General features: G+C 46.7%; 1 protein-coding gene across 1 annotated transcript; it reads left to right on the top strand.

Annotated features, from left to right (window-relative positions):
• The first annotated feature begins 3,212 nt into the window (after nt 1-3,212).
• CPA2 (carboxypeptidase A2) lies at nt 3,213-24,514 on the top strand. The gene is made up of 11 exons (XM_015071056.3): nt 3,213-3,369; nt 5,248-5,329; nt 6,001-6,135; nt 6,930-7,025; nt 8,742-8,843; nt 11,144-11,242; nt 12,576-12,686; nt 13,809-13,899; nt 15,469-15,668; nt 17,746-17,830; nt 24,280-24,514. The coding sequence occupies exons 1-11, from the start codon at nt 3,305-3,307 to the stop codon at nt 24,465-24,467; spliced, it is 1,254 nt and encodes a 417-aa protein (XP_014926542.2). The 5' UTR covers nt 3,213-3,304; the 3' UTR covers nt 24,468-24,514.
• The last annotated feature ends 1,480 nt before the right edge of the window (nt 24,515-25,994 follow it).

The following is a 25,994-nucleotide window of genomic DNA, read 5'->3' as shown; positions in this document are numbered from 1 at the left end:
AATATATGTAGCTTATTGTAGGTCAAGGATATCTCAATACGCTACCTAAAAAGAGATTTTATCTAGTTTAATCCAGCTTCCAGAACGATGAGGCAGTAGAAAGGACGGTGCTCTGTTCTGCTAAAAATCTGGTTCCATTGTCAGTGACAGAGAGACATAAACAGTGTTTTCTGGAGTTTTCATTACGGCCTCCAACTAAGGTTTGTGTTTTCTCCTTCTCTGATTTCTATTTGTTTTTTAAAATTACTGTTTTTGTCCGTTCCAGGCAATGTTCATTCTGCTCATCTCAGGCATCGGCCTCGAATTCTCTCTCACTCTTGAGGCTCAGGAGTGTGGGGTCCGGGCTTCTCTTGGATGCCTACTGCAGCTGTAGGTTCACTTCCTGTTTAAAAGACATTTTTGGGGGGGTGCCTGGGTGGCTCAGTGGGTTGAGCATATGACTTCGGCTCAGGTCATGATCTCGCAGTTTCTGGGTTCGAGCCCTGCATCGGTCTCTGTGCTGACAGCTCAGAGCCTGGAGCCTGTTTCAGATTCTGTGTCTCCCTTTCTCTCTGCCCCTCTCCCACTCTCTCTCTCTCTCTCTAAATGTTTATTTATTTTTGAGGGGGGTTGGGGCAAAGACAGAGAGACAGAATCCCAAGCAGGCTCCGTGCTGTCAGCACAGAGCCCCACGTTGGAATGGAACCCTCAAACTGTGAGATCATGATGTGAGCCAAAACCAAGAGCTGGATGCTTAACCGACGGAGACACCCAGGTGCCCCTAGGTTCATTTCCAATAACCTTTTCAGGAAGAGGAGAGAACTCTCAAGTCTCTGACATAGTGAATTCAGTTCATTGGGTAGTACTCCCCAGCAAAAAGTCCTCTTTGTTTGAAAGCGTGTTGTAAGGGCGATAACACAAATCCTTAAGGTGGGACTTCACAGTGTGATGCATGGGTGCCGAGCTTTGGGGAGGCAGCGTGGAGATCGTGACCCGCCCCTCTTTTAACACCCACCAGAAGGCATCCTGTCCCCGACTTCTTCCATCTGGTCAGGCTCCAGTCACTCACCACAGACTCGGGGTTCTCCCCCCTGCAATATCTTCGAGCTCATCTCACACATTCCCTCCGCCGCCACCACCTAGTCCAGGCGTGTCGCTTGCAATCTGGATTGTTCCAGGAAGCTCCTTACTTGGCTCTCTGCTTAAAGTGTCCCTGCCCTGCAGCCCATCCCGCAAGAGTCATCATTCTTAGGACTGCCTTCCTCAATCACTTACTGGCTCAGCAACCTCCTGCCGCTCTCCATAGCTCCCTTTCCTCAGGTGTAAACTCCTTCTCTTGGACTGTGAGGTCCTTACTCTCAGCTCTTCTCATAGTTTCTTCTCATATTTTACCTTTCTCACCATGCCCAGGGGCACATCTGCCCAAGGGGGGCTGGTTCCCTGCTAGGCCCAACTGTCTGCCGTGTGTTCTCCAGTTCTGTACCTTTCTCATGTTTCCCTCCCCCCCCCGGTCCCCCTCAGGAAATCCTGCCTTAAGACTCACTTAGCTCAGGGGCACCTGGCTGGCTCAGTCCATTAAACGGCCAACTCCTAATTTTGGCCCAGGTCACGATCTCGCAGTTTGTGAGATCGAGTCCCGTGTCCAGCTCTGGGCTGCACAGAGCCTGCTTGGGATTCTCTCTCTCTCTCAAAAATAAATAAATAAACTTAAAAAAAAGAAAGACTCATTCGGCTCAGACCCCATTTTTCCAAGAAGCTTTTATTGATTTTCCAAGTATATTCATTTCAATTTCTATGACTACTGTTTACTTGGTAGGTGCTGGGCATGTGAGGATGAATGATGGCCTCCATTTCTTGGTTTCTCTCTTCTCCCTGACACCCAAGAGAATGAGAAAACATGTTAATCCAGGAGTTTCTGAAACCAGACACACACACACACACACACACACACACACACACACACACACAGCTTTCCCCTTCAAGCAGGTACTTGAGAATTCTAACCCAGCAATGATGCAGAGGACAGACGAAATATTCCTTGTGTCTTTTTTGTGGCGTATTCTTGCTGGGCTGAACATAATGTGTGTGAATGATTAAATGCAATAAAGTATGATTCCCAAAAATAGGTAGTTCTTTTTCTTTTGCAATGAAGAACAAAGTCAGATTAATGAAGAATTACGTTTATAGACAAGGGAAGATCACCTTTGTTTAAAAAACCCTTTGCTCAGGGGCGCCTGGGTGGCTCAGTAGGTTGAGTGTTTGACTCTTGGCTTCAGTTCAGGTCATGATCTTGTGGTTTGTGGGATTGAGCCCTGTGTGGGACTCTGCACTGTCAGCTTGGAGCTTGCTTGGGATTCTGTCTCTCTCTTTGCCCCTCCCCTGCTCATGCTCTCTCCCTCTCAAAATAAATAAATACACATTAAAAAACAAACAAACAAAAAAACATTTGCTTAAAAATCAGAATGTATGGCATCATCTAATCTTCAAGGGAAAGCTCTGAAACATAGAACAAAATTTGGAAAGGTATACACCAAATGATTTTCATTGGGTGGAGGAACCATGGGTGATTAAATAACACACACTTTTTTACCCAAACTTTCTATAACAAGCACTTTCATTGTCATAATCAGAAAGACATTTTCATTTTGGGAAAAAGCACAGAAACAAGGACATCAATTTGGTACAAATGCTGATGGATCACTTTAGAAAGAGTCCAAAATTGAATATTAAAAGGCCTTCTGTTTTGTTTTAATATGGAGTAAGGATGGGAATGGGCCACCTCTACAGGGAGATTCAGCAGATGTGGACTGAATGGTTGCAGCATTTCAGGGTAAACATTGTAAAAATAAACAAATGAGCAAACTAATGGAATGTGATAGACAGGATGCCTGAATAATTAGCCTAAATGCTGTGCCCTTTTTTGTTATTTGGTTTTTGGTGTTTTGTTTTGTTTTGTTTTTTAGTCAGAGACCCAGAAAGGACTTTAACCTCGTGTCTACTAATCTGGCTTCTATCACTGGTCAGAGTTGGTGGCACTTTATGTTCGAAATCATAAATACATGATTTGCCCTTGGAATGCTCTAGCAATTTTGTTTTCTTTCCATCAAAATTTGTTATCTCATGGTGGGAATGGAAAATGTACGAATTGGTGATATCACACAGGTGGGTGTTTACGACCTTGAGAATTTGACGTGCAGGTGGGAATTTTAACATGTGGGCATTCACTTGAGTTCTTAGACTGCCTACAGATCAGCCTCGGCCATGGGCCCTATAAATAAAGATCAGGAATGACACTGAATTCTGGACTCCGGGAAGACCCTCGACCATGAAGTTGATCTTGGTTTTTGGTGCCCTTTTTGGGCATATCTACTGTCGAGAAACATTTGTGGGGTAAGTTATGTCTTCCGGTGCCTCTTTGAACTTTGTTGCCTGATTCACAGAGTCTCACTGGATGGTGGCAGAATAAAAAGGTGTAAGTGTTCAGCGTTTTCAGAGAAGTCCTCTTAGATTTGGAGAGGGGATAGTGGGAATAACAGAAATGAATGACCAAAAAAAAAAAAACAAACAAAAAAAACCAGAGATGAATGACATTTAAAGGAAAAAACAAAGTGAAATCTGAACGCATATACCTTTTTCTCTCTGTATTTACTCACATTCCTTGATGATCAGAAGGTAGGGATGACAGACATCAGTGAAAATCAAGCTGTTTGGCCTACTGTCTCAGCACATCCCAGTAAGTGATGGGTTACTCTCCTACGACCTCCTCCCAGCCATTCTGGGCTCCATCCTCCATATCTGCCCTTCAGACCGAGTGCCCCAGCTGTGGAACCTCATGAAGTCGGAGAACCGGCACTGCAGATTTCAGCCCAAATCCAACTCTCACGGCTTTGTAGGATTCACCTTTGCTCCCAAGTGTATTGGTTCCAAGATCCTATGAAAGGTTTTAGGCAGCATTTCTTGGAGAGTGTTCCAGGGAGTTAAGGAGGTGGTCAAATAAATTTGACCCAAAGAAGTGGGTGGTCAAATAAATTTGGGAATCAGAGGGTTTAACAAACTATGGGATTTCTAGTGACTTTTACTAAATTCATATGCATTGTAAATCTATAAGAAGGGATCTAGGTTGGTACATTTACCCATCTTTTTGATCATCAAACTCCTCCCCACTTTTCTTTTTTAACGTGCGGAGAAACTCAAAGGGTTACTATTCCTCAAAACACAGACCAGTCAGCATTAGCCCAAAGCAGTACTTTGCTCAGTACCTTCCCCTTATAAAAGAGGACTCCTGGGCGTCTGTGCACTAACCAAAAGGAATGAGACTCAAATGGAAGAATTTTCAGATCATGTGGCAGGTGGATACCTGGAGGCAGAAGAGCCTTGAAGATCTCACAGTCTGTTACTTATTTTGCTAGCGTTCACTGGAAGTTTGCACGGCACTTGGTTTCAGAAGACCCGGGTTCTGGTCCTTGTATATGGCTCTATACCAACCCTTTCCCCACTGCACAAATGCTCAGGGCAGTGACTCAGGAAGTCAGTCTACTGGGAGAAAGCGGTAGAAGGCAAACCGCCACCACCGAGGAAGGGCTATACAAATCCAGATCTACTCCCAAATTTCTTTTCTAAGGATATGCGTTGGCTTGTTTTCCAACTTCTCTTTCCTGCCAAGGTGTCCTTGATATCCTTTATCAAGGATAAAGTGTGGATGGGTGCATGGAGTGAGAAGCACACCATGATTTTTCAGCGTCCTAATCGTCTTTGGCATACCCCAAGTTTGGGTCACGTGAATGGGGTTTGGAGACGGCACTCTGATACATTTCAGTTAATGACGACAACAAAAACGTCCTAGGTCTACCCAGATGTGAATTCGATTTCTCTCACAAGCACCAAACTAATTATTCCACTTAAAAAAAAAAGCCCCAACCTCATTTCTGAGAGGCAGAAAGAGTTTTCAAAGCTATTGCTTTATGACCAGCAGGTGTTATTTTAGAAATAATCATTAGCTAAAGGAAAGGTAACTTTAATGGCAAGCTTCCTGCTAGGAGTAGGTACACCTCTTAATTATTATCTAGATACCATTTCCTCAGGGGAAGTAAACTCCTCATTCTGGGGATATGGGTCAGTATACCATTTATTAGTTTCTCGATTGTCAAAGAGATTATTAACCGCTTCATTAACCTCCTTCCTATGTGCGGAGACTAACAGCAGGCGTAACGCAACAGGAAACGGTGTCCAGGGTTTGCTTTTAAGGTCATGTCTGGTTAATATCCTTAGGGACCAGGTTCTCGAGGTCATACCAAGGAACGAAGAACAAATAAGACATCTGGTGGAATTGGAGGCTGAAGAACATCTTCAGGTATCTGTCCTACAGGGACTTTCTGTTTTGCCACATGACTACTGCACAGTTAGACATGATGATTGGATCTCTTACTTTGGACTGTGGCTCATCTTTGACATGGTGTGAAATGTTAACTCCTGGAGCCGGGGTGTGGAAAACCCAGGCTCCAGTTTCAAGTCTGTGACATCGGGCAAGTCACCTGCTTCCCCTGTGTCTCATGATCCCGTTCAGTATAATGAGGATAAACATGCCATTCTTCTATCTCAGAGGTTTATTGTACGAGTGAAAAGAGAGATCAAATGTGAAAGTTACTTCGAAAAATTGCCGAACAGCTTTAATGCGTTATTTCCCTCCTCCAATAATTTACGGTATTAATGTTCTGTTATGAAATGAATTGGATCACTTGAATGTCAACTGTTAAAAAAAACTGCCATAGTTTTAAATAATCTTTGCCTTCTGTCAGTTTTAATATCTAACCACAGGGGGGAAAAACAATATAACACATATGTTCATGCTTGGATATTTAAAAAAAAGACCCTCTTGCCATATCACAGTGACTCCATAGTGATTCTAGTCTTGTGGGCTAGAGGCAAAATGGATACAAATTGATTTCTGGAAATCTATCCATGCTGAGCTGTCCATTTCCCTGGAATGACCCATGTATTGCCTTGGCCTTTTACCCCTTCCAGCTTGATTTCTGGAAATCACCAACCATCCCAGGGGAGACAGCCCATGTCCGAGTTCCCTTTGTCAGCGTCCAGGCCGTCAAAGTCTTCTTGGAATCCCAGGGAATTGCTTATTCCATCATGATTGAAGATGTTCAGGTATTTATTCCACAGACCTTGCTGGTCCACATGAACTGAAGGTCCATCCTTTTTTCTCCTTGAGTACCCTCTGCCAGGGAAAGGACCTGTGGGTGCCACAAGGGCCTTCCTGCCATCGGGGCTGCCCTGCAGAGTGGGTAGGGAGGCACCGTCCCTCTCCCATCTGCATTTGGCATGAGTGGGATATGGTAATAAAAAAAAATTTGAGGGAAAGGGCAAAAGAGAATCCCTGGCATGAAACATCGAGCGCAAACCGAAGCATGTTGGCTGAAGTAAATAAAAGTAAAACGTCACTCATTTAATTTAAGTTTATTTATTTATTTAGAGAGATTGATCGTGTGCGCACGAATGGGGGAAGCGCAGAGAGAGAGGGAGAGAGAGAATCCCAAGCAGGATCCGCACTGTTAACGCGGAGCCCGACGTGGGGCTCAAACCCAGGAACTGTGAGTTCAGGACCTGAGCCAAAATCAAGAGTTGAATGCCTAACTGACTGAGCCACCCAGGCGCCCCTCATTTAGTTTTTAATTGGGGGTTAACTCGGGCCCTGGGTTCCCAGAAAGGCAACCACAGGACTGTCATCCTATATTTTCAGCATCTGGCTGGCCCCAAAGTCCCGCTAATGCCTCCTCCCCTTTCAGGGTGCTCTCAGAAAGGGCGAAAGGCGTGACCCCAGAGCCTGGAGGACCGGAAGAGGATGCTTGGACTGGGGACCGGGGTCTTAGCATTTCCTTCACAACTGTAGACGCAAACACATGGCTATAAGCTAATCAGCAGTGTGACTGGTTTTATCTTAGGTTCTGTTGGACAAAGAGAACGAAGAAATGTTACTCAATCAGAGAAGAGAACGGAATGGCAACTTCAACTTTGAGGCTTATCATACTCTGGAAGAGGTAGGTGTTTCAAAATGAGTGTCAGAGCAATGGGCCATTTTCTCCTCTGATGACAAGGCTTTTGCTTCGGCCTGGTGGTTTAATGGCAAGTATTCTCATACTATTTCCTAACTTCTCCAATTTTCTCTGGGATTTCACAGCCAGTATCAGTGTCCCTGCCTTAAGGCAGGACCTGAAGCCCACATACCCATTCCAGGAGCCATTCCATTACTTGGAACCGTCTAGGACTGTCTTCAGGGAGCACACAGCCGCTCATGCTGATGAGCCTCTCCCCTCAAGGCCCCTTGGCCGATTTCTGACCTGTGCTACCCAGGAAGCCACCTGAGAGTCGTGCTTCATGGCTGGAATTGATGAAGACAGACACCTCTGCCTGCGGGGGGGAGGGTGGGGTCTCCCAGCCTGACGAATGTGCCCAGACCTCATAGCAGCCGAGGCTAGTGAGGTCTCTGCTGTCTTTTCTGTTGGCGTGAAGAATGCCCCGTTTCCTCCAGCTGGGTCACAAGCTGCCCCCTGGACACCTGGGCAGGGCCACACCGCACTTGCCTCTTTGTGACACCGAGCTTTTCTCAGGGTCCACAGGGGGTCTATTTGCACTAACTGATCTGGAGTGGGGGAATGGAGGGGAGGGGGTGACAAGACGGGGTGGGGGTGGGGTGGGGAGCTGGGGTTGGAGGGGAACAGGGAGAGGCGGGGGAATAGGAAAGAGCCAGGGCGGGGGAGAGATCTGGTAAGAACTCATCCCCTAAATCACGAATTCTAAATGCAAACAACCCTGAAATCAATCGTCCCCCCTGATTTATCCGATGGCAAAAGCTGACCCGACCTAAATGCATCTGGGGACAAACTCTGCCCTGAACTGCCTTGCTACTCATTTGTTTCACCGCCGGCAATACGAACGTGTTCGAACACGGAGCCAGGCCACGTGTATCATGTGCAACACACGCTCCCCACGACCCTTCTGAAATTAAAACACCAAAAGGAAACGCCGCCACGATTCTTTATTTGAAACACGCAAGGCCCCGACGGCTTTCAGACAAGGGGCTGCGAACCACTGGGGAGAGCGAGGGGAAAAGGGAGCGGAGCAAGCAAGGCGCACCCGCGCGCTCCCCGGGCCTCGCACACCGGCGTCCGTGTCCCGCGGACAGCAGGTGCCGGCAGCGGCCGGAGGGGCTGTTTTGCCCGCCGGTCACTCTCCGGACACGTCTCACGCCCAGCCCCGGACGCAGCGGCGCAGCGTTTCCATCAGCCTCGCCGAGAGGGGCCCGAGGTAGCCGGCGGCGGACGCGCCTCACGGGCCGGCGCCCCGTCGCCCCTGGCCTGAACCCGCCCCGCTGCCTCCAAAGCCACCTTTCTGCGGGTGCCCCTGGTAGTCGCGGCCCTCCGCCAGGGAGGGCGAGCGGGGGACGCTGCCCCGCAGAGCTGGGAGGGGGGACGGCCTCGGGCAAGCCAGACAAGGGCCATTTTGTCGGAAGCACGAAACTGGAACGAGCCGCCTCCGCTGCCACAAAATGGCTCCCCCCTCGCCGGCCCCTGCAGACGCCCGGTGACTCATCATCGCTCCCCTCCGCTACCCGCGTCCCCCATCCCGCGGCGTCGGCCGCGCGGCCCTCTCCGGGGCCCGGAGGGAGTGGGAGTGGAGGAGGGGGGAAAAGTCGCTCACGGGGGCGTCACGTCATTCATTTGCAAATGTCTGTTTGTTCATCTTAAACACTGCAGATTTCCCAAGCAATGGATAACATCGTTGCCGAGCACCCCGGTCTAGTGAGCAAAGTGAACATTGGCCATTCTTTTGAAAAGCGGCCCATGAACGTGCTCAAGGTACACAGGTGCAGCTGTGGGTTTTCCTCCCGAGAGGCTTCTAGAATCCCGCTCCTCCCAGGCGGGCCGTCAGTCCTGGCTCTGCCTGCAGAGCGGGTCCCTTTTTTTTTTTCCCTTTCCCCCCTTTTCCCCCCTCCTAACCGGTCCTTGCTGGTTTTGAGTATCCAGCTCCCCACAACCCCCGCCCCCCCCCCCCTTTCTTTTTCTTTTTTCTCTTTCCTGCGCAAGCTGACGCAGGTCTGCAGGGGTGAATTAATGCTCTCATCTTGATAGATTCACTCGCCGGGAACCAGAGGCGAACGCGCCAATAGGAACGGAGGAAGGGGGAGGCGGTGCGGGCCCCGGGGCGAGGGGGGCGGATGGAGGAGGTGACGAGGGTCCCAGGGTGAGAGGGGGTGGTGGAGGAAATGACGAGGGCCCCAGAGTGAGGGAAGGTTGGGGGTGGCGGTGCGGGCCCCGCGATGAGGTGGGGGCTTTGGAGAAGGTGGTGTGGGCCCCAGGGTGGGGGGGGGGGGCGAGGGGATGGACGTAGGGGGGCCGCCTTGGGGTGAGCAGGGGAGGATGGGGGAGGTATTCTGTAATTAATCAAGGTAGGAGTTCTGTACCTTGTTTCTCTTCTCTTTTTCTTTTCTCTCTCATTTTAAAAGTAAGAGATTTACAAAGAAAAAAAGCGCCAAGTACTTGCCTGAGCTGCATGTAAAAAACAGAAGCGTTCCTGCAGCGAGCAGGAGAATGACAGAGCAACTTAACTGCGCAGGCAAATGCCCAGAAAACGAAGGCTTTTCTTTTCCTTCCTTCCTTCCTTCCTCCCTCCCTCCCTCCCTCCCTCCCTCCCTCCCTTCCTTCCTTCCTTCCTTCCTTCCTTCCTTCCTTCCTTCCTTCTCCCCTCCTTCCTTCCTCCCTCCCTTCCTCCCTTCTTTTCTTTCTTGGTGCTAGTTGAAAAGGGTTAGGGCTTTACTCCAGCGTGTAACCTCTGACAGTCTTAGTGCTGATAGTTTCAAGCTTTTGCACTTTGCCCAGAAAGAATGAAATTTATTTCCGAGTTTCCTAGAAAGAGTTTGTGAAAGAGAGAGAGAGAGGGAAAGAAAAACAGAAAGATAATGTCACAACTCCCTACTAAATTTGGAAATGTTATGGCTGAGAACCAAGGGACTCATTGGGACAGATGGATTTCTCCAGAGTGTTTCTCCCAAAGCAGGCTTGAGAGGAGTGGTTTGCCTATTTTATGACACCGTGGTACATTTGCTAATATTTACTACCTTCGTTAAAAAAAATTTCCTTTTCTGTGTTACTGCTACCATTGGGCCAGGAAATCCCAGATTCTTCTCCCCCTTGGATTGTCCTGGCCTTCTCTTATCTCGGGTGGTTCGTGGTTGAGAATGTTCTGTGTTTTTTTGAAAGGTCCGCTTTTTACAATTGAGCTCTTTGGGGGAAAAGATATGAAACCCTTTCAACTAAGACTCTCAAAGCCCATGAAATGTAATTTTTAGCAAGGATTTGCATTTCTCATTTACCTTATCTGCTATGTGTAGAATGCAGCACGGAGACAGAAGTTGATGGTGCAAACAACCATCCTCTTTTCCTTCCCATTTACTGATCCAATTGACAAAGCCACTCTTCCAAATAAAACTGAGACCCTTAGGTCATAAAACTTAAACTCTGGAAAACACCTCCAGAGCCTACTACCTATTCTGCTTCTATGAAGGACTCGAAAGGTTATCCCAAGCATTTTTATCACAGAAATAACACAATCGGTGCACAAGTTGGAAAACAGAAACAAAAAAGGAAAAGCATCCCCAGGTTCCTAATTCCACAACTACGGGGTGATCGGTGTTAATATTTTGTTGTGTATCTTGCTATGTCTGTGTTCTCTCTTCTTCCCCCTCTTCCTTTTTTCAGATGGTCGTGTGCATACGTATATAGACATGCATGAACTGGCCTTTCGAGAGAATCAAAATGGCATCGCACTAGTCTGTAACCTGTTTTAGAAAATGTACCCCAAATGATGAACCTGTGTTTTCATGTCATTACGTTACCCGCAACGATTTTTTTTGCAAACATCAAAAAGAAAGTCCACGCCCTCTTGTTAGCTTGCATTTAAACTTACGGTAAAAGCACGGGGCCAGGAAAATCACGTGAAATGGGAAGAGTTAGTTGACAACATCACTGTCTACACCTCCGCCTTCTCTCTCGATCATATCAAGTACAGAACGAGGGACAGACAAGGCCCCTGGGGGAAAAGAGGGGGGACAGGAGCCCGCAGAGGTGGAGCCGCTCACATTTCTACGCTTGTCTCACAGTTCAGCACCGGAGGAGACAAGCCGGCCATCTGGTTAGACGCCGGGATCCATGCTCGCGAGTGGGTTACCCAAGCTACTGCGCTGTGGACAGCAAATAAGGTCGTTTTTCCTAAAATTCCTCGATTATTTTGACTTTCTGGGTTAGGCCCCACCCAAACACGTTTGTGATCCGAACGGCCAGCGCTGATGCTCTCGGCGAGGCTTTCTCTTGTACTGGCAGGAAGCAGGCCCATTCAACCTTTTTTGGTATTTCGGTATTGCACTGTCCCTGGGCCTGCCGGCCACTGTGTGCTCGGTTAACAGACACCGCCAGAAGAGATTGAGAGGGTGGTAAGTATAAGGACCCCAGAAGTCAGATTTCAGCATAAGAACAGACTAGGGAAAAATTGCTTCGCTGCCTGGAGCCGTGAGGGCTGAGGGACTTTGTGCTAGAAATCTACAAAATCGCCAAAGGGGCTCAGATATAGAAATGGGTGCTAGAAGAGTTTACTCTGGCCTACGGATCCAAAGTGAAAATAGCGAAGGGTTTTTGGGTTTTTCTGAAAAGTTTCCACATCAGGTTTTGAAGTCGGAGTGTGGCAGTACCTTTCTTCCACATGTTCGTTGGAATTAGAGTCAGGACACCGGGCTGGGTGTGACCTAGTCTGGTATTGCTGAAGTAATTCAAAAATGACACGCTATAAATCAGAATGTTAATTCATGAGCAAAGGAAATCAATCCACATCAGATCATTCAAGCATGTGCAACCACGTGCATACCGACTGATGCATTTTTCCCTTCAATTAAAATGCAGTTACCTTTAGGGTATTATGAAATGGATATTTAACAGTTGAATAATAATGCCTTAGGATGGCTGAGCACAGGAAATGAATACATTTTAATCCAGCAGAAACTCCAGCCCTACTGCAATTGATGGCAAGTAGAAATTTAATTCCCCAAATGGAATTTAACCAGTTCTCTGTATCTTCAGAAAAGTCTCTACGCATTTAAGTAATCTGTTGTTTGTCATGAGTACTTTTGGAAAGCCTGCCTATGTGACGACGAAGAAAAAACTGAAAAACATTTCTTTGGTTCTTAACTCCCCTATAAGCCATACAACGCCATTGCGAAGTGCTTTCCCAGAATGAACAGAAAGAATTCTGCTTTTGAGAGAGAATGGATAGGTGATATCTGCGTTTTATTTCACATAAGTAAATTATCCTGACTAGAGATAAAAGTATCGACGTTGACGTATTGAACACGTGAGCGTTGCAGGAGACCGGACTGTAGTCCTGGCAGGTTCTCATTGACCAGCAGTATCTGGTCATGGTCATGACCATGGTCATGGGATCTGGTTCATGTTTGAAAAAAACCCACATTGTCTTACTATTCCATCCCTTGTTCCCTGGTGAAAGGGGAGTGTGAGATTGACATATTTGTTGTCTCTGCTCAGATTGCCTCTGGTTATGGAAATGATGTCTCCATCACTTCCATTTTGGACATGATGGATATCTTCCTGCTGCCGGTTGCAAACCCCGATGGATATGTGTTCTCTCAAACCAACGTAAGCCTGGACCTTTTTCTTCTTCAATAAGAATTGATGGAGATGCGTAGGACTTTAACAAACAAACGTAATCTTTCTGTTCTTGATTTACCATAAGTGGAATGACTAATTTCTCAGTAGTGGCCCTGGATGGAGGCACATAGTGGAGTTTATAATCACCTCTTATTCCAGCACATGATGTCTTTACATACTGCCGCGGTCAGAGCCCATTTCAGCGGTTAGGCTGGGCTATTAGAGCTCAGCGTTCACAGTGAGTCACCTAGGAGATTTGTTCCGATTCTCTCTGCGTTTTTTGTGGTGGGATTAATAGAAAAGAGGAGGCGGATGTTACCTGCTGACAATTAGACTGCAGTAGGATTTGGGTAGGCAGTACAATGCGTTCGGCATGTTACTTACAATCTGTAGAAGAAATCCTCTGTAATATCACTAAAAGGAGTTACGTAGTTTCTTTTCTTTTTTCATTTAAAGTCTCATTACAAAACACCGTTGTGGCAACTGTGACCCCACATATATTCAGAGTGAATCAGAGCTTCAGGTTTATTTTTGGAGGGAGCCAAGTACGGTAGTGTTTTCCAACGGGCATTTAAAAAGAACTTGTACAAATACTAGTACTCAGATACCCTATGAATAGAGAGTTCCACAGTCAAGTTTGGGAAGTACCGCCTACTGTATCCCCCTCCTGGAGCATCGTAGAAAACATGAAAGTGTTAAAAAAAAAAAAAAAAAAAAACAAAACCCCTAGCCAATTTAGCCAATTTAGCTCTATATTTTCGTGAAATATTCCATCACAGAACCCTTGCTCTCTCCCCGCTTTGTTTATGGTTGTTTTTATTTTCTGTTATTGTTAAGAGAACTGATGTTCTATGGAAAATGGTTTGGCAGGTATTGACTTGAAGAGATGGGGATTATTTCTCGTCTCAGTGAAATGACCAAGAAGCTCCTGGCAGAACCCTGGAGGAGGACTATTTGCCACCTCTGTGGGCAAGGGAAATTAGCATCATTCCAAAGGGACCTTCCCGGGAGGAAGCAAGGGAAATTAACAGAATTCTAAAGGGACCTTCTCATCAGGCTGAGTGACGGTCCTTCTTTTTTTCTGTGTTCTCTTTCGGTTGGATTTTAAAGAATCGTATGTGGCGGAAGAATCGCTCCAGGATACCCGGAAGCCGCTGTGTTGGTGTTGATCTTAACCGGAATTGGGATGCAGGGTTTGGAGGTGAGCGCCGGGCCTTGCCCCCCAGGGATGGTCCGAAGTTGTCTGGCCCAACTGGCTATTTTGCATGGTTGTGCAGTGTCGTCAGCCTGCTAAGCCCATTCAGGATTGAAGCCATTTAAAAACCCATTTAAAAAACACTTAAGTACATTCCCTTCACAGGCGCGCAGCGCTGTCCCAGATCTCTGAGCAGCATTTAATATATTTTGTCTCACATCTTAGTTTTCCCACAAGCTGTGGCCCAGCTCGGCTTCGCTTCTGAGTTTTCAGAGCGAGGCTCGGCACAATGGCGGGAGGCCTCAGGAAGCTCCAGACCAACCACTAGAGGGGGTTAGGATCTACTCAGAGGAGAAGCATTACATCATCTCTGGATGTTTCGAGAAATAAAACTCAAAAGAAGTACAAATAGGATTAGGAAATTGATTTTCAAAAACAGATTCAGAGGGAAAATGCTGGCTTGCTGCTCTGGTCTCGTTGACTTGTGGCTCTAATTTTTTGGCAGGCTGGTTGGGGGGCTCCTTTATGCTTGTAGGGACCAGTTAAAACCCCTGTGTTTCTCTAATTACAGAATTGAAATTTGTTTGTATTTTTCTCATTAGGCCTGGTAACAGTGAGGTTAGGAACTGTCTTTTTCATCGTACTATCCCTAATACGTAGTACAGGTCTGGCATGATTTAGGCGATCACTAAATATTTGTCAGACGAATGAATTAATGAGAATTATTGAACCAAGAAAGGACCCACTAGGGAATTGTGACAGGATGTGGATGAGTGGCAACTTCATTCATCGCTTTTACAATAGTTTTTTTAGCGTAGGAAAAAAAAAATCAAAGCATACGATCTAAAATACCGCGCAATGCCCAGGAATTCAACGTCAGGCTCCCCACCCCCCCAAATGTTATTGTTCTTATTAACTAATCTTGAAATAAAGTGACAGGTTGTATTTATACTTTGTTTACATCCTTTAGAGACCCTGGGGAGTCCCAGCCCCTACCCAGCCCCTCGGAGTTTTTCTAGCATTCAGAGCCCTGGCCAGGTCATAGTGGACCACTTTGGTGGTCACGAGTAACTCTAGTTGCTGAGAAAATCAAGGCCAAAGGTGGCTTCGTTGTCGTCAAGTGTAGTGATTTCCTCACCGCAAAAAGGGTGTCAGGGTTCCTTGCATTTGTGGCTTTGTGATTTAGAAGTACAGATGCATAGAATCTTCTACTCTTGGACGCTAAGAATTGGAAGCAATCCCAGAAAAGAGCTTGCTCAACTCCCACCCAAGGCAGGAATTCCATCTATAATGTTAAATCTAGCTTTTCTTCCAACGACTCCCACAGAGAGGAGATGATCTAATTTGATAGCTCTTTCTGCCATATAGAGGAACCATATTTCTAAAGAAGAGAGATGTGTCCAGAATCACTTCAGTTTGGCCTCCCCTGTACCCTTAGACAGCAACTTGGTGTAGTGCATGGACAACCTTGCTCTGATTTCCAGAGGAAGAATTTAGTGATGCATGGTAAATGTATCCACATGGTGTCTCCTTAAAGCTCACTGTTTCTACTGGGCTTCTTCTGCATCCCATCAGGACCTGGAGCCAGCCAGAACCCTTGCTCTGATTCCTACCGTGGACCCCAGGCTACCTGTGAAGTTGAAGTGAAATCCATAGTGAACTTCATCCAGAGCCATGGGAGAATCAAGGCCTTCATTACCCTCCATAGCTATTCTCAGCTGCTGATGTTCCCCTTTGGGTATACATGTACCAAGCCTGATAACTTTGATGAGCTGGTAAGTTTCTGAAACTTCATTTCAGCTCAGCCACGAAGGTCCATTGTGTGGACAAGTAAGTTTCAGTCATACAGTCAGGTACTGAGATGGGGGTGTACTAGTGACAGGTTACAAATGAATAGGTCCAACTACTGAGAAGTTTGAGATACTGGCAGATGTTTGAAAGACTGGTTGTGGACTTTCCTAAATTAAGTTTCTTTGGGAAATAGAATTCATGAGATTCCTGTTACCTTAATCCAGATGAGCAGGAGCCTAAATTTGACCATAAATTCCCAGGATGTGCTCTCTGTTGCTTAGGAAATAACCCACTTGAATTTGGACCCGAGGCTCTTAGCTCTGTAGTCAGATGCTGTTGTATGCCAGGGAATACTGTCGCCCAGCTCTGTGCCTCATACCTTCCTGGTGCTTTCGGCTCTATGACCGGTTATCATGCTGTGCCGATGTGTGACGTTGGGCATAAAACACTCAGCCTGCCTAACCTGCTACCTTCCATCATCTCTCCTGTTTCGGAATGAGCAAAATGGTGGTGGCCTTAAGTCAGATGGTGACATCTCGGGGGCTACTTATAATTCAGCAAGAGCTATCTCCAGCTGAAGAGAATGTGCAGATATTCCCAATTTGGCTTTTAGGCTTGGTTTTCGAGACCCATGTGTTAGAGGTAAACCCTGAGATGGGACTTTTTGGTCAGTTTACTTTCAAATGCATTATTGACAGCAGCTCCTGGCAGAAATGGAATAAATTATTCCAATTCAGGCGTATCTCTCATCTCGTCAGTTGGACGTTAGCCCTGTAGGGCAATTTTCAGGGTTTTGATGGTGAGTGTTACCACTCAAGGTCAAATCAGAGAGAACCTTAGGATTGACAAGAACCTAAAAGGTACTTTTCGTAGACCCAGATGACCTTAAATTGTCCAAACTGGGTGCTCACATCTCTGCCTGGTAGTCATCCAGCCTGTGTTTGGACAGTTTTCTGCCTCCAAGGGATTCTGTTCCATGTTGGGGTATAATTGATTGTTTGAGTTCTTCTTATGGAGACCCAAATCCTTCTCCTTAATGGTTTTTACCTGCCAGTCCTGGTTTATCACCTTGCTCCGTAGAGCAAGTTTGTTTCCCTTTGAAAAGAAGCAAATCTGTTAATTACTTGAAGAGTGATAACCTGCTTTTCCTAGGTTTTTCCATATCCCTATTACATACCTGCTGTTCCTTCAAGCACTCATAACATGGTCCCAAGTTCCCTCACCATTCTGGTTGCTTTTCTCCCAACATGCTTTGGTTTGTGCGTGTTCTTCAAGGGTAGCTCCCAGAAGTGAGTGTAAACTTGGGTCGTGGGTTAACCAGCACAGAGCAGAGCATGACCATCACTGCCCTCATCCAGACCGTGCACTTCTGCTTAAACAGTTGAGGGTCACGTTAGTTTTTTGGCAGTAGCATCGTGCCGTTGACTCACGTTGGGCTTGTTGACAACTGAAACCCCCAGGCTCTCTGAGGATTCTGCCGAGCCAGGTTTCCCCCATCTGGTAATTGTACGGTTGTTTTCCTGGACCCAAGTTCAAGACCTTACATTTATCCCTAGCAAGGACAGTAAAGCCTCAATCAGTCAAAATTGGAACCCTCAAATAATGGAAAATATTTTGCTGAGCTCTACTTCTTGGAAAAAGAGACAATCATAGGGAAGGAAGCCAACGTAGGGATCTAGTAAAAAAAAAAAAATCCACTTCCCGGGTACATCCTGGGGTCAGTACGTATTTTCTTTAGCCCCTTACTCCCACCCTATTTCCATCCACACCCCTGAGCAAGGAGAGCTGGTGGCAAAATAATGACCCTGGTGTAGCTGTTGCAAACACCTGGAAGAATACATACACAGTGAAGGTCTTCGTGTTGTATTTTCCAAGCCAACAGAAGTGAGCTAGTGCTCGCTTCTCCGTGAAAATGGCCGAAACGGAAGGGCATGGTGCTTAAGCCTAAGTTAACCGGAGTCCAGTTAATCAGACTGCCTCGTGCTACATTCTGCTATTGGGCATCTGTTCTTCAAGCGACAAGTGTTATCCATCCACCTTTCCTTGGTTCTCTCACTCTAGAATGAAGTGGCCCAAAAGGCTGCCCGGTCTCTGACAAGCCTGCATGGCACCAAGTACAAAGTGGGATCTATCTGCTCAGTCATGTGTAAGTATCTGATGTGTTTTCACAAATGACCCAGGTACGATGGCAGGTACGATGTGGTTTTGGGCCAGAGCCTTGCAATGCCCTGATGTGAAATGGAGAGGTCTTCATGCATGGCATCCGGCGTTGCCCAGTTTCCCTCTGTGAGGCTAGGTCCCTCCCGTGGGATACTTATTAGGTGATATCTGGAACAGAGAACTTCTTAAATATCTGAGTTATGTACGTTCCTCTCTGTTCGTCCCGATCCTTACAGCTCGCTGTCATCGTGTGCAATCTTGTTGCCGAAAAATAAGCTTTTGTCAAGACTTGGTCCTACGTTATCACTTTTATTAATTATCCCTTTCTTGGCTAAGAGGGATGGTGCTGTGGACTGGGTGTGGGGACAGAATGGGTGCGACTTTTTAAAAGGACCCTGATATTTTAGTGGATGGCCTCTGTCGCAGTCCTTTGTGCAGGTACCGTTTGGGGAGCCAGAGGGGAGGATAAGTCAGGAATACCGGCAGCGTCAGGAGTAAAGCTGGGGAGCCTGCTGGAGGGCTTTCTGAGACTCCCTTCTCCCACAGTGCTCTGGGATAGAAACAGGAAACTGCAGTGCTGTGGGAAAGCCTAACGCATCCGTCCAGATTCTGAGTCCCCCAGAGGAATCCCCCACTTCCTTAGGGACAGACCCAGAAACTCGACCCCACAGTCGAATGCTCAGGAGTCTCCCAGTGCTCCCGTGCCCGTGGATCCTTTGGAAACAAATGTCTCTTACAGGCACGCACTCTGCTCAACACACATTTACTAAGCATCTACTGTGTGCGCATCATTGCGCCAAGTACTACAGACATAGAGAACTCATTGGTTAGCGTGGGAGACGAACAGGAAGACAAACGAGCTTCAGTGTGCTGTGTGCAGCAGTGGGTTATACGTGGTACAAAAGTGGTAGGCAGCTGGAAGGATTGGACAGTGGCAGAATCAGGAAAAGCCACATTTGATGGCAGCTCACCAAATGGCCGGGGGAGGAGAAAGGGATGGGGCAAAGGCATGGAAATAAGAACGTGCAGAATGGGCTCTGTGACCCACAAGGAGATTTGGGACTGCTGGGATAAAAGTGGGAACAAGGGGAGCGGGGCGCTCAGGTTTTTGCATGCCATGGTAAGTTTAGGTTTTAACCCAGAGGGTTCTCAAAGCCTTTGGAGAGTCTTCATCCGGCAGTGAGTGCGCTGAGGCTTTGTGCTTCAGAGAAGACACAACCAGCAGCAGTGTGGAGGGCGGAGTGTGGCGGGCTGGAAGTACAAACATCCCGCAGGAAGAGCAGGAATTGTTCAGGGAGAAATGGTGGTCCACGCTAGTATAGTGCCAGTGAGGACGGAAGGCGGACATTAAGCAGGTAAAACCAAAAGGGTTTTGTCGTTCATTAGAAGGGAGAGCTTCTCACCGAGGGGTCATTAGATCTGGGCAAGTTGACGTTGAGAGAACTGTAGCGTTTTCAAGTGGGGATGTCCTGTAGGCTTTGGGCTACGTGGCCCTGGGATTCTGGAGACAGGCTTAAGAGTCGTTGACATGGAGAGGATGGTTGGAACAGGAGAGCAAGGAGATCACTTGAGAGGGAAGAGCCCTGGATGGAGGAGGGGAGCAAGATGTCGGACAACAGAAGGGGTTAGTGAGGGAGGGACACACAGTGGGCCTGGGCAGAGGGGCCAAGAAGCTTGTGTTTCAGAAACCAGGGAAGGAGCAGTTGTTGGAAAGGAGGCAGTGGTTAACCATGACGAAAGGCTACAGAAAGGTCAACTCTGACAGAACGTTTACCATTGGATTTTTTTGGAAATGTTGACTTATTTGTTTTTTCGAGAGAGCCAGAGAGAGAGCATGAGTGGGGAAGGGGCAGAGAGCGGGGGTGGGGGACAGAGAATCCCAAGCAGACTTTGCACCGTCAGTGCAGAGCCGGGTTGTGGGGCTCGAACTCAGGAGTTGCGCGATCGTGACCTGAGCTGAAACCATGAGTCGGAAGCTTAACCGACTGAGCCACCCAGGCTCCCCCTTTGGACTTCCATCACTAGCTTATTGGTGGCCTTAACCAAAGCAGTTTCCTAAGCGTGGTGAGGGTCAGGGGAGGAGTACATGGGGTGGGGGAGAGCGGACGTCTGGTGGGTAGACTGCTCTTTGGAGGATCTGAGATGAGAATGGAAAGAGAGAGGAAAGGAAGGCTTCGTTTTTGAGATGAGAGCCTAACTTATTGACTGTGGGAAGAGGACCAATAGAGAGGGAGAGGTGGGAGATACGGGAGAGAGGATAAGTGACCAAGGCAGTGCCGTTCCCAAGTGGAGGAGAAGAGGGGCCAGAGGAGTCCAGCAGAGGTGGGTAGATCAGGCTTGACTAGGAGGAGCAAGTGTGCAGGCATGCTCGAGGCACCAGCACGGCTCCATTTGTAGGAGGGGGGTGGTGGGAATCCAAGGGAAGGCGCATTTGTTAGCCGTGGTTTTCTCAATGGGAGTCTCGGAGAGCGGAGGAGGAATAGTTGACTTACCATATCTAGAACAATTGATGGAAATCCAGAAACTACTGATCATGAAAGTTTTTTTTTTTCCAGTTGGTGGTTTTTCTTTTCTATTTTTTTGCTATTATGATACATTTAAAAGACTTCATAACGGGGCGCCTGGGTGGCTCAGTTGGTTAAGCGTCCGACTTTGGCTCAGGTCATGATCTCGTGGTCCGCGAGTTCGAGCCCCGCGTCAGGCTCTGTGCTGACAGCTCAGAGCCTGGAGCCTGTTTCAGATTCTGTGTCTCCCTCTCTTTCTCTCCCTGCTGTCTCTCCCTGTCTCAAAAATGAATAAATGTTAAAAAAAAAATTTAAGAATAAAAGGCTTCATAGAAAAAAGAAATGGCAATAATCATCATATTTTCTTTCAATTTCATCAGTAATTTTGTCAGTGAACACAAATGTATCTAGTTGTAATCAACATCTATATTCTATTTTGTGTCCAGTTTTTTTCAGTTAACGTTGTTTCCTGTATAGTTTTATGTATTTCCACTCTAGGTACTTGTTATTCCATTACATTGCTGTATCCTGGTTATTGGGCCTTTGTATTGTCTGCTAAATGGTGCTACTACATGTTGGTACAAACTTGTTTTTCTTCTAAAGGATCTCTTTGGTGTATATTCCTAAGGCAAGATTACCAAGTCAAATGTTGAATGAACAGATTTGGAGTCATTGTTACATATTGTTTTAGGCTATTCTCTGGGAAGACTGATCTGCTTCCAGTTGCCCAGACTTTTTTTTTTTTTTTTTTTAAAGTTTACTCATTTTGAGAGAGAGAGCGCATGAGCAGGGGAGGGACAGAGAGAGGGGGAGAGAGAGAGAATCCCAAACAGGCTCCACGCTGTCCGTGCACAGCCTGATATGGGCTCGATCTCACGAACTGTGAGATCATGACCTGAGCCGAGATTAAGAGTTGGATGCTTGACCGACTGAGCTGCCGAGGTACCCCTGCAGTTGTCCTGTTAAATCATGACCTTTTAAATCATGTTCCATGTGGAATTGTCCTCTCCTTTGGCAGAGGGACCTCCAAAAAGCAGAGCTCTCCGACTGGTGGCACTGGGGAGGAAGGCCATCATGGCCACTTAAGGCTGAGGGATGCATGTTTTCTCTGTTTGGCAGCCTCTGAGTGGAGGCTGGAGTTCAGAATGGCAGCAAAATGGCATCATATGTCCCCCCACGTGGGATCTCAACCATTTTATTATAAGGAGTCTAGTTTTTCACCTTTCTTATCTGAGGTGTGTACAAGGGAGGTAGATCTTGGAAGCCTGAGGTTTTTTTGTGCTTTTCTTGGTAAGGTTACAGATATTTCTATTTTTAAAAAGTTTATTGGAGAGTGAGAGAGGAGAGAATCTGAAGCCGGCTCCACTCTGTCAGCACAGAGCTTGATGCGGGGCCCAAACCGTCAGATCATGCCCTGAGACGAAATCGAGAGCTGGACATTAACCGACTGAGCCACCCTGGTGTCCCCAGATATTTCCTTTTTTTCTTTTTAGATGTTTAACCATTTTTGAAAAGGAGAGAGAGTGTGTGTGCACAAGCGGGGGGTGGGGGCAGAGGAGGACAGAGGATTCAAAGTGGGCTCTGTGCTGACAGCAGTGAGCCCGAGGTGGGACTCGAACTCATGAACCAGGAGATCGAGCTCTGAGCCGCAGGCAGATGCTCAATTGACTTAGCCATCCAGGTGCCCCATAAATGAGCAAGTATCAGGCAAGCATAGGGTTTGCTGTCTGATCTTTTGGAGCCTGACCATTAATGGTCAGGCAAGTTCTGGCTGTATCTTTGCCCAGAGCTGACTCTGTTTTCGTTGATTCTGGCCTCATTCCAGCTTGGACAAGCACTGCCTCTAAGAACAAGGCTCAATTAAGTACTTTTGCCTCCTGCCCCAGATTGGTATGTAGCTCTGGGCTGAACACCTGCTTCACTCCACCCACGAGGTGGCTGGACTTCTGTGGTGGGTGAGACATTTCCTGGGTAGTTTCTCACCTGGAAAGGGCTCTGAGAAGCTGCACCACAATAGGTGTTGTTACTTGAGTTCTTTCTTAGAGAGGTAGTTGGTGAAAAACCCAGACCCTGGGGAGAGAGGCCTGGTTTTGAGTCCTAGTTCTGCCACTTTGAAACCAGGTGATCGCAGGCAGGTCACTCATTCTCCCTTTTTATGTATTTATCTTTTCTGTTCTTCTGTGAAGAAGCTTGTTGAGAAGCTCAAGACAAGAAGAGCTTGTTGAGAAGCTCAAAAGATAGAATGTGGAATGAAAGTGTTCACTAGCGTTAAGGCATTATATACATGTTGCTGGTTAGTTTCCTGGGGGATTACTCCCCTGCGGGTAGGTACCTCGTCTCTTTAATGTGGTCCAGATTTTCTGATAGGATCGTAGTCATTTATTCACGATGATGGTTCCAATCACAACGGAAATTTATCGAATGCTTCTTCTGCATACTTTATCCCAGCTCCCTCACTTAATTCCTCAGAACCTCGGTTTCCTCACTTGGAAAATGGGAATAATACTAGTATCTACCTTGTGACCCATGTGGGGATTAAATCAACCAATTTAGCGTAGTACCTAACACAGTTAGTAGGTGCTCCACAGGTGTTGGAGTCAGACACATAACATTATCCCACTGCATTTCTCACTGTGAGATAAGTACTGTAATATTATACCCGTTTGGCAGATGAAGCCTTTGGGAGTCAGAGAGGTAAGAGCCGTAGGTCCCCCAGCGAATGATCTGCAGAATCAGGATTCAGTCTGCAGCCAGGGTTCCGTCCACTGTGGGCCTCTTAGTGGGATAGGCTGGGTCACGTAGCATCAGGTAGTGATTTTGGTACCCTGGGGGATTTGGTTCAAGTCAGCAACCATTTGGGTGAAGGCCAAGGCACAGATCACAGGTGTTTATGGTGTTAGTTCACACAGTAACCACTAATTCTACTTCTCCCTGGTACAACACCCTGGTCTCCCTGTCTGTCCAGCCCCATTTCTTTTTAATTTAAAACAATTTTTTATATATTTATTTTGGGGGAGAGAGAGAGAGAGAGAGAGAGTGTGTGTGTGTGTGTGTGTGTGTGTGTGTGTGTGCACGGGGTGGAGCAGAGAGAGGGAACGAGAGAATCCCAGGACGCACGGCTTGAACCCGTGAACCGTGAGATCATGACCTGAGCTGAAAGTAAGAGTTGGACACTTAACTGACTGAGCCACCCAGGAGCCCCTGTCTAGCCCCATTCTTAGGGGCTAGGTGACTTCTTCCATCTCTCCCATCCGTTTCTTCCATTTGACCTCTACCTACCTTCCCTGGGAGGAGCTTCAGAGCTCATCCATTGCTCAGATCTTCTGAGTCATGATTGCCATTTAGTCTTCGTAGGCTAATGCCACCTTCCTTCGTCATCTATCACGTCAGCGGCCACGTGTTACACAGGTGCACATCAGTTTATTGATGTAACCCATCACATATAGGTGCTGGGCATATTATTTGGTATCAGAATAAAACTCCCTCCACCCTTACGCTGAAAGTTCCCTGAGGGAGGGCAGGGGCCAAATCTCTTACTCTATTTGTAATCCCTCCTGTCCCATAAGAGAAAATAATGTCTACACCTAGCACTCATCTAAAGAAGGAAGTGATGGTGTGGCCTCCTTAAGGTGTAGAAGATGCCAAGGAGGAGAGCAGGCAGGATTCCAAATGGGTAGATGAAGCCAGAGGCTCCTAAAAATGCCAAAGGAAGGCTAAGTATAGCGTCCATTTAAATAACTTTTTGCTTTTCAGATTAATCTTGTAATTTTTCATAAGTGTGATCCTCTACAAAGCTATCTCTGCTTTCAAGGTCCATGAAGATAGGGGTCTGACTTATCTTTGGTAATGGTGAAACTTAACATGGTAAGTTTGATAGCTGGAGAGGCCACGGGAATAGCATAACCAAACTTTATTCTCATTCGCCCTTCAGACCAAGCCAGTGGAGGAAGCATTGACTGGTCGTATGACTATGGCATCAAATACTCATTTGCCTTTGAACTGAGGGACACAGGTCGATATGGCTTCCTCCTGCCAGCCAATCAGATCTTGCCTACAGCCGAAGAGACCTGGCTTGGCTTGAAGACCATCATGGAGCATGTGCGAGACCACCCCTATTAGGGCTCTGGGGAATAAACACCATTAAAAGTTCTTTGGTTTAAAGCAAAGTTGGGTTGTGATTATTCCTTTTTCCAATCCTGATCTAGGAGCACTATTTCTTTGATTTATGTTGCCCTAAAACATAGTAAGCCACTTAGGTTACCCCTTCATCTTAAAAAAAAATCCATCTTGAGTAAAAAGCTTCCAACATCCTTTAAAAATTTTTTTTAATTGCAAAATATACAGATCATAAAATTGATCATTTTCACCGATTTTTTACAGGTTTATTTCTTTTGACAGAGAGAGTGAGAGAGAGAGAGAGAGAGAGAGAGAGAATGAGCAGGGGAGGGGCAGAGAGAGAGAGAGGGGGAGAGAGAGAGAATCCCAAGCAGGCTCTATGCTGACAGTGTGGAGCCCAACAAGGGGCTCTATCCCGCAAACTGCGAGATCATGACCTGGGCCGAAATCAAGAGTCGGATGCTTAACTGAGCCACCCAGTCACCCCCATTTTCACCATTTTTAAGTATGCAATTCACTGGCATTAAGTACATTCATAAGGTTGTGCAGTCGTTACCACTGCCCATCTCTAGAGATTTTTCATTATCCCAAACTGAAATTCTATACCCATTAAGCCATAACTCCCCATTCTCCCTCCCCCCAGCCCCTCGTAACGTCCATTCGAGTTTCAGTCTCTATGAATTTGCCTATTCCAGGTACCTCCTATAAATGAAATCATATAGGATTTGTCCTTTTGTGATTGACTTATTTTACCTAGCATAATGTCCTCAAGGTTCAACCGTGTTGTGGCATGTGTCAGCTGCTTCACCTTAACAGAGTAGTGTTTAGAGCTAGCAAGGGACTTTCAAGTTCATTTATTCAATAAACACTAATTAAACAACTACATTGTGCCAAGCATTATCCTAGGTGCTGTGTGCCTTTTGCTTGTTTCAATTTCTAGTGTGCTGCATTATAAAAGCAAGTGGGGACTCAAACAAGTGACACTCCTTCCTGGTTGCCCCATCAAGCCTGAGCTCTCAGATTCTCTATGTGTTCTTTTTAGACATTCACTTCCATTAGGGATTGAGATTTTCTTCATGTTGATGGTTTTCTCTGGGAGAAAGGGTGGGAAGTGAATTTCAGCTTGCCTTGAATTCTGGGTACTTGATTCTTTAGTTCACATTTCTTGCCGGTTCAGCTCTCAGCTCTTCTTTTTACTAATTTCAGAGCTGAGATCTGTGTTGGAGCCCGGCCTTCGTTATGGACCAGGGTGGGCATGGGAGTTCAGTTTCACTGCTGACAGGACAAGAGTCCTAATAAAGCCTCTAGCTCCATAATTCCTGACAAAGACTCCTTGGCCCAAACTTACTTAGGCTTCTCTGAGCCCTCTTTTTGACTGGGCCTTGTCCGTGGGCCCTGTCTAAGTCAGTCTTAGCAAAGGATCCTGTGAAGTCATCCCCCAGTCCTTGATATCTGATTGAGTGCCTCATCCTCCACCTTTGATGACTAAGTCCTTGGTCTGCCTGTGGCAAGAACCCTGTTAGTCCAGTT

The sequence above is a fragment of the Acinonyx jubatus genome, chromosome A2, assembly GCF_027475565.1.
Source record: "Acinonyx jubatus isolate Ajub_Pintada_27869175 chromosome A2, VMU_Ajub_asm_v1.0, whole genome shotgun sequence".
NCBI classification, from domain to species: Eukaryota; Metazoa; Chordata; class Mammalia; order Carnivora; family Felidae; genus Acinonyx; species Acinonyx jubatus.
The sequence above is the reverse complement of the archived record's forward strand: the minus strand, read 5'-3'. Positions and strand labels throughout refer to the sequence as shown.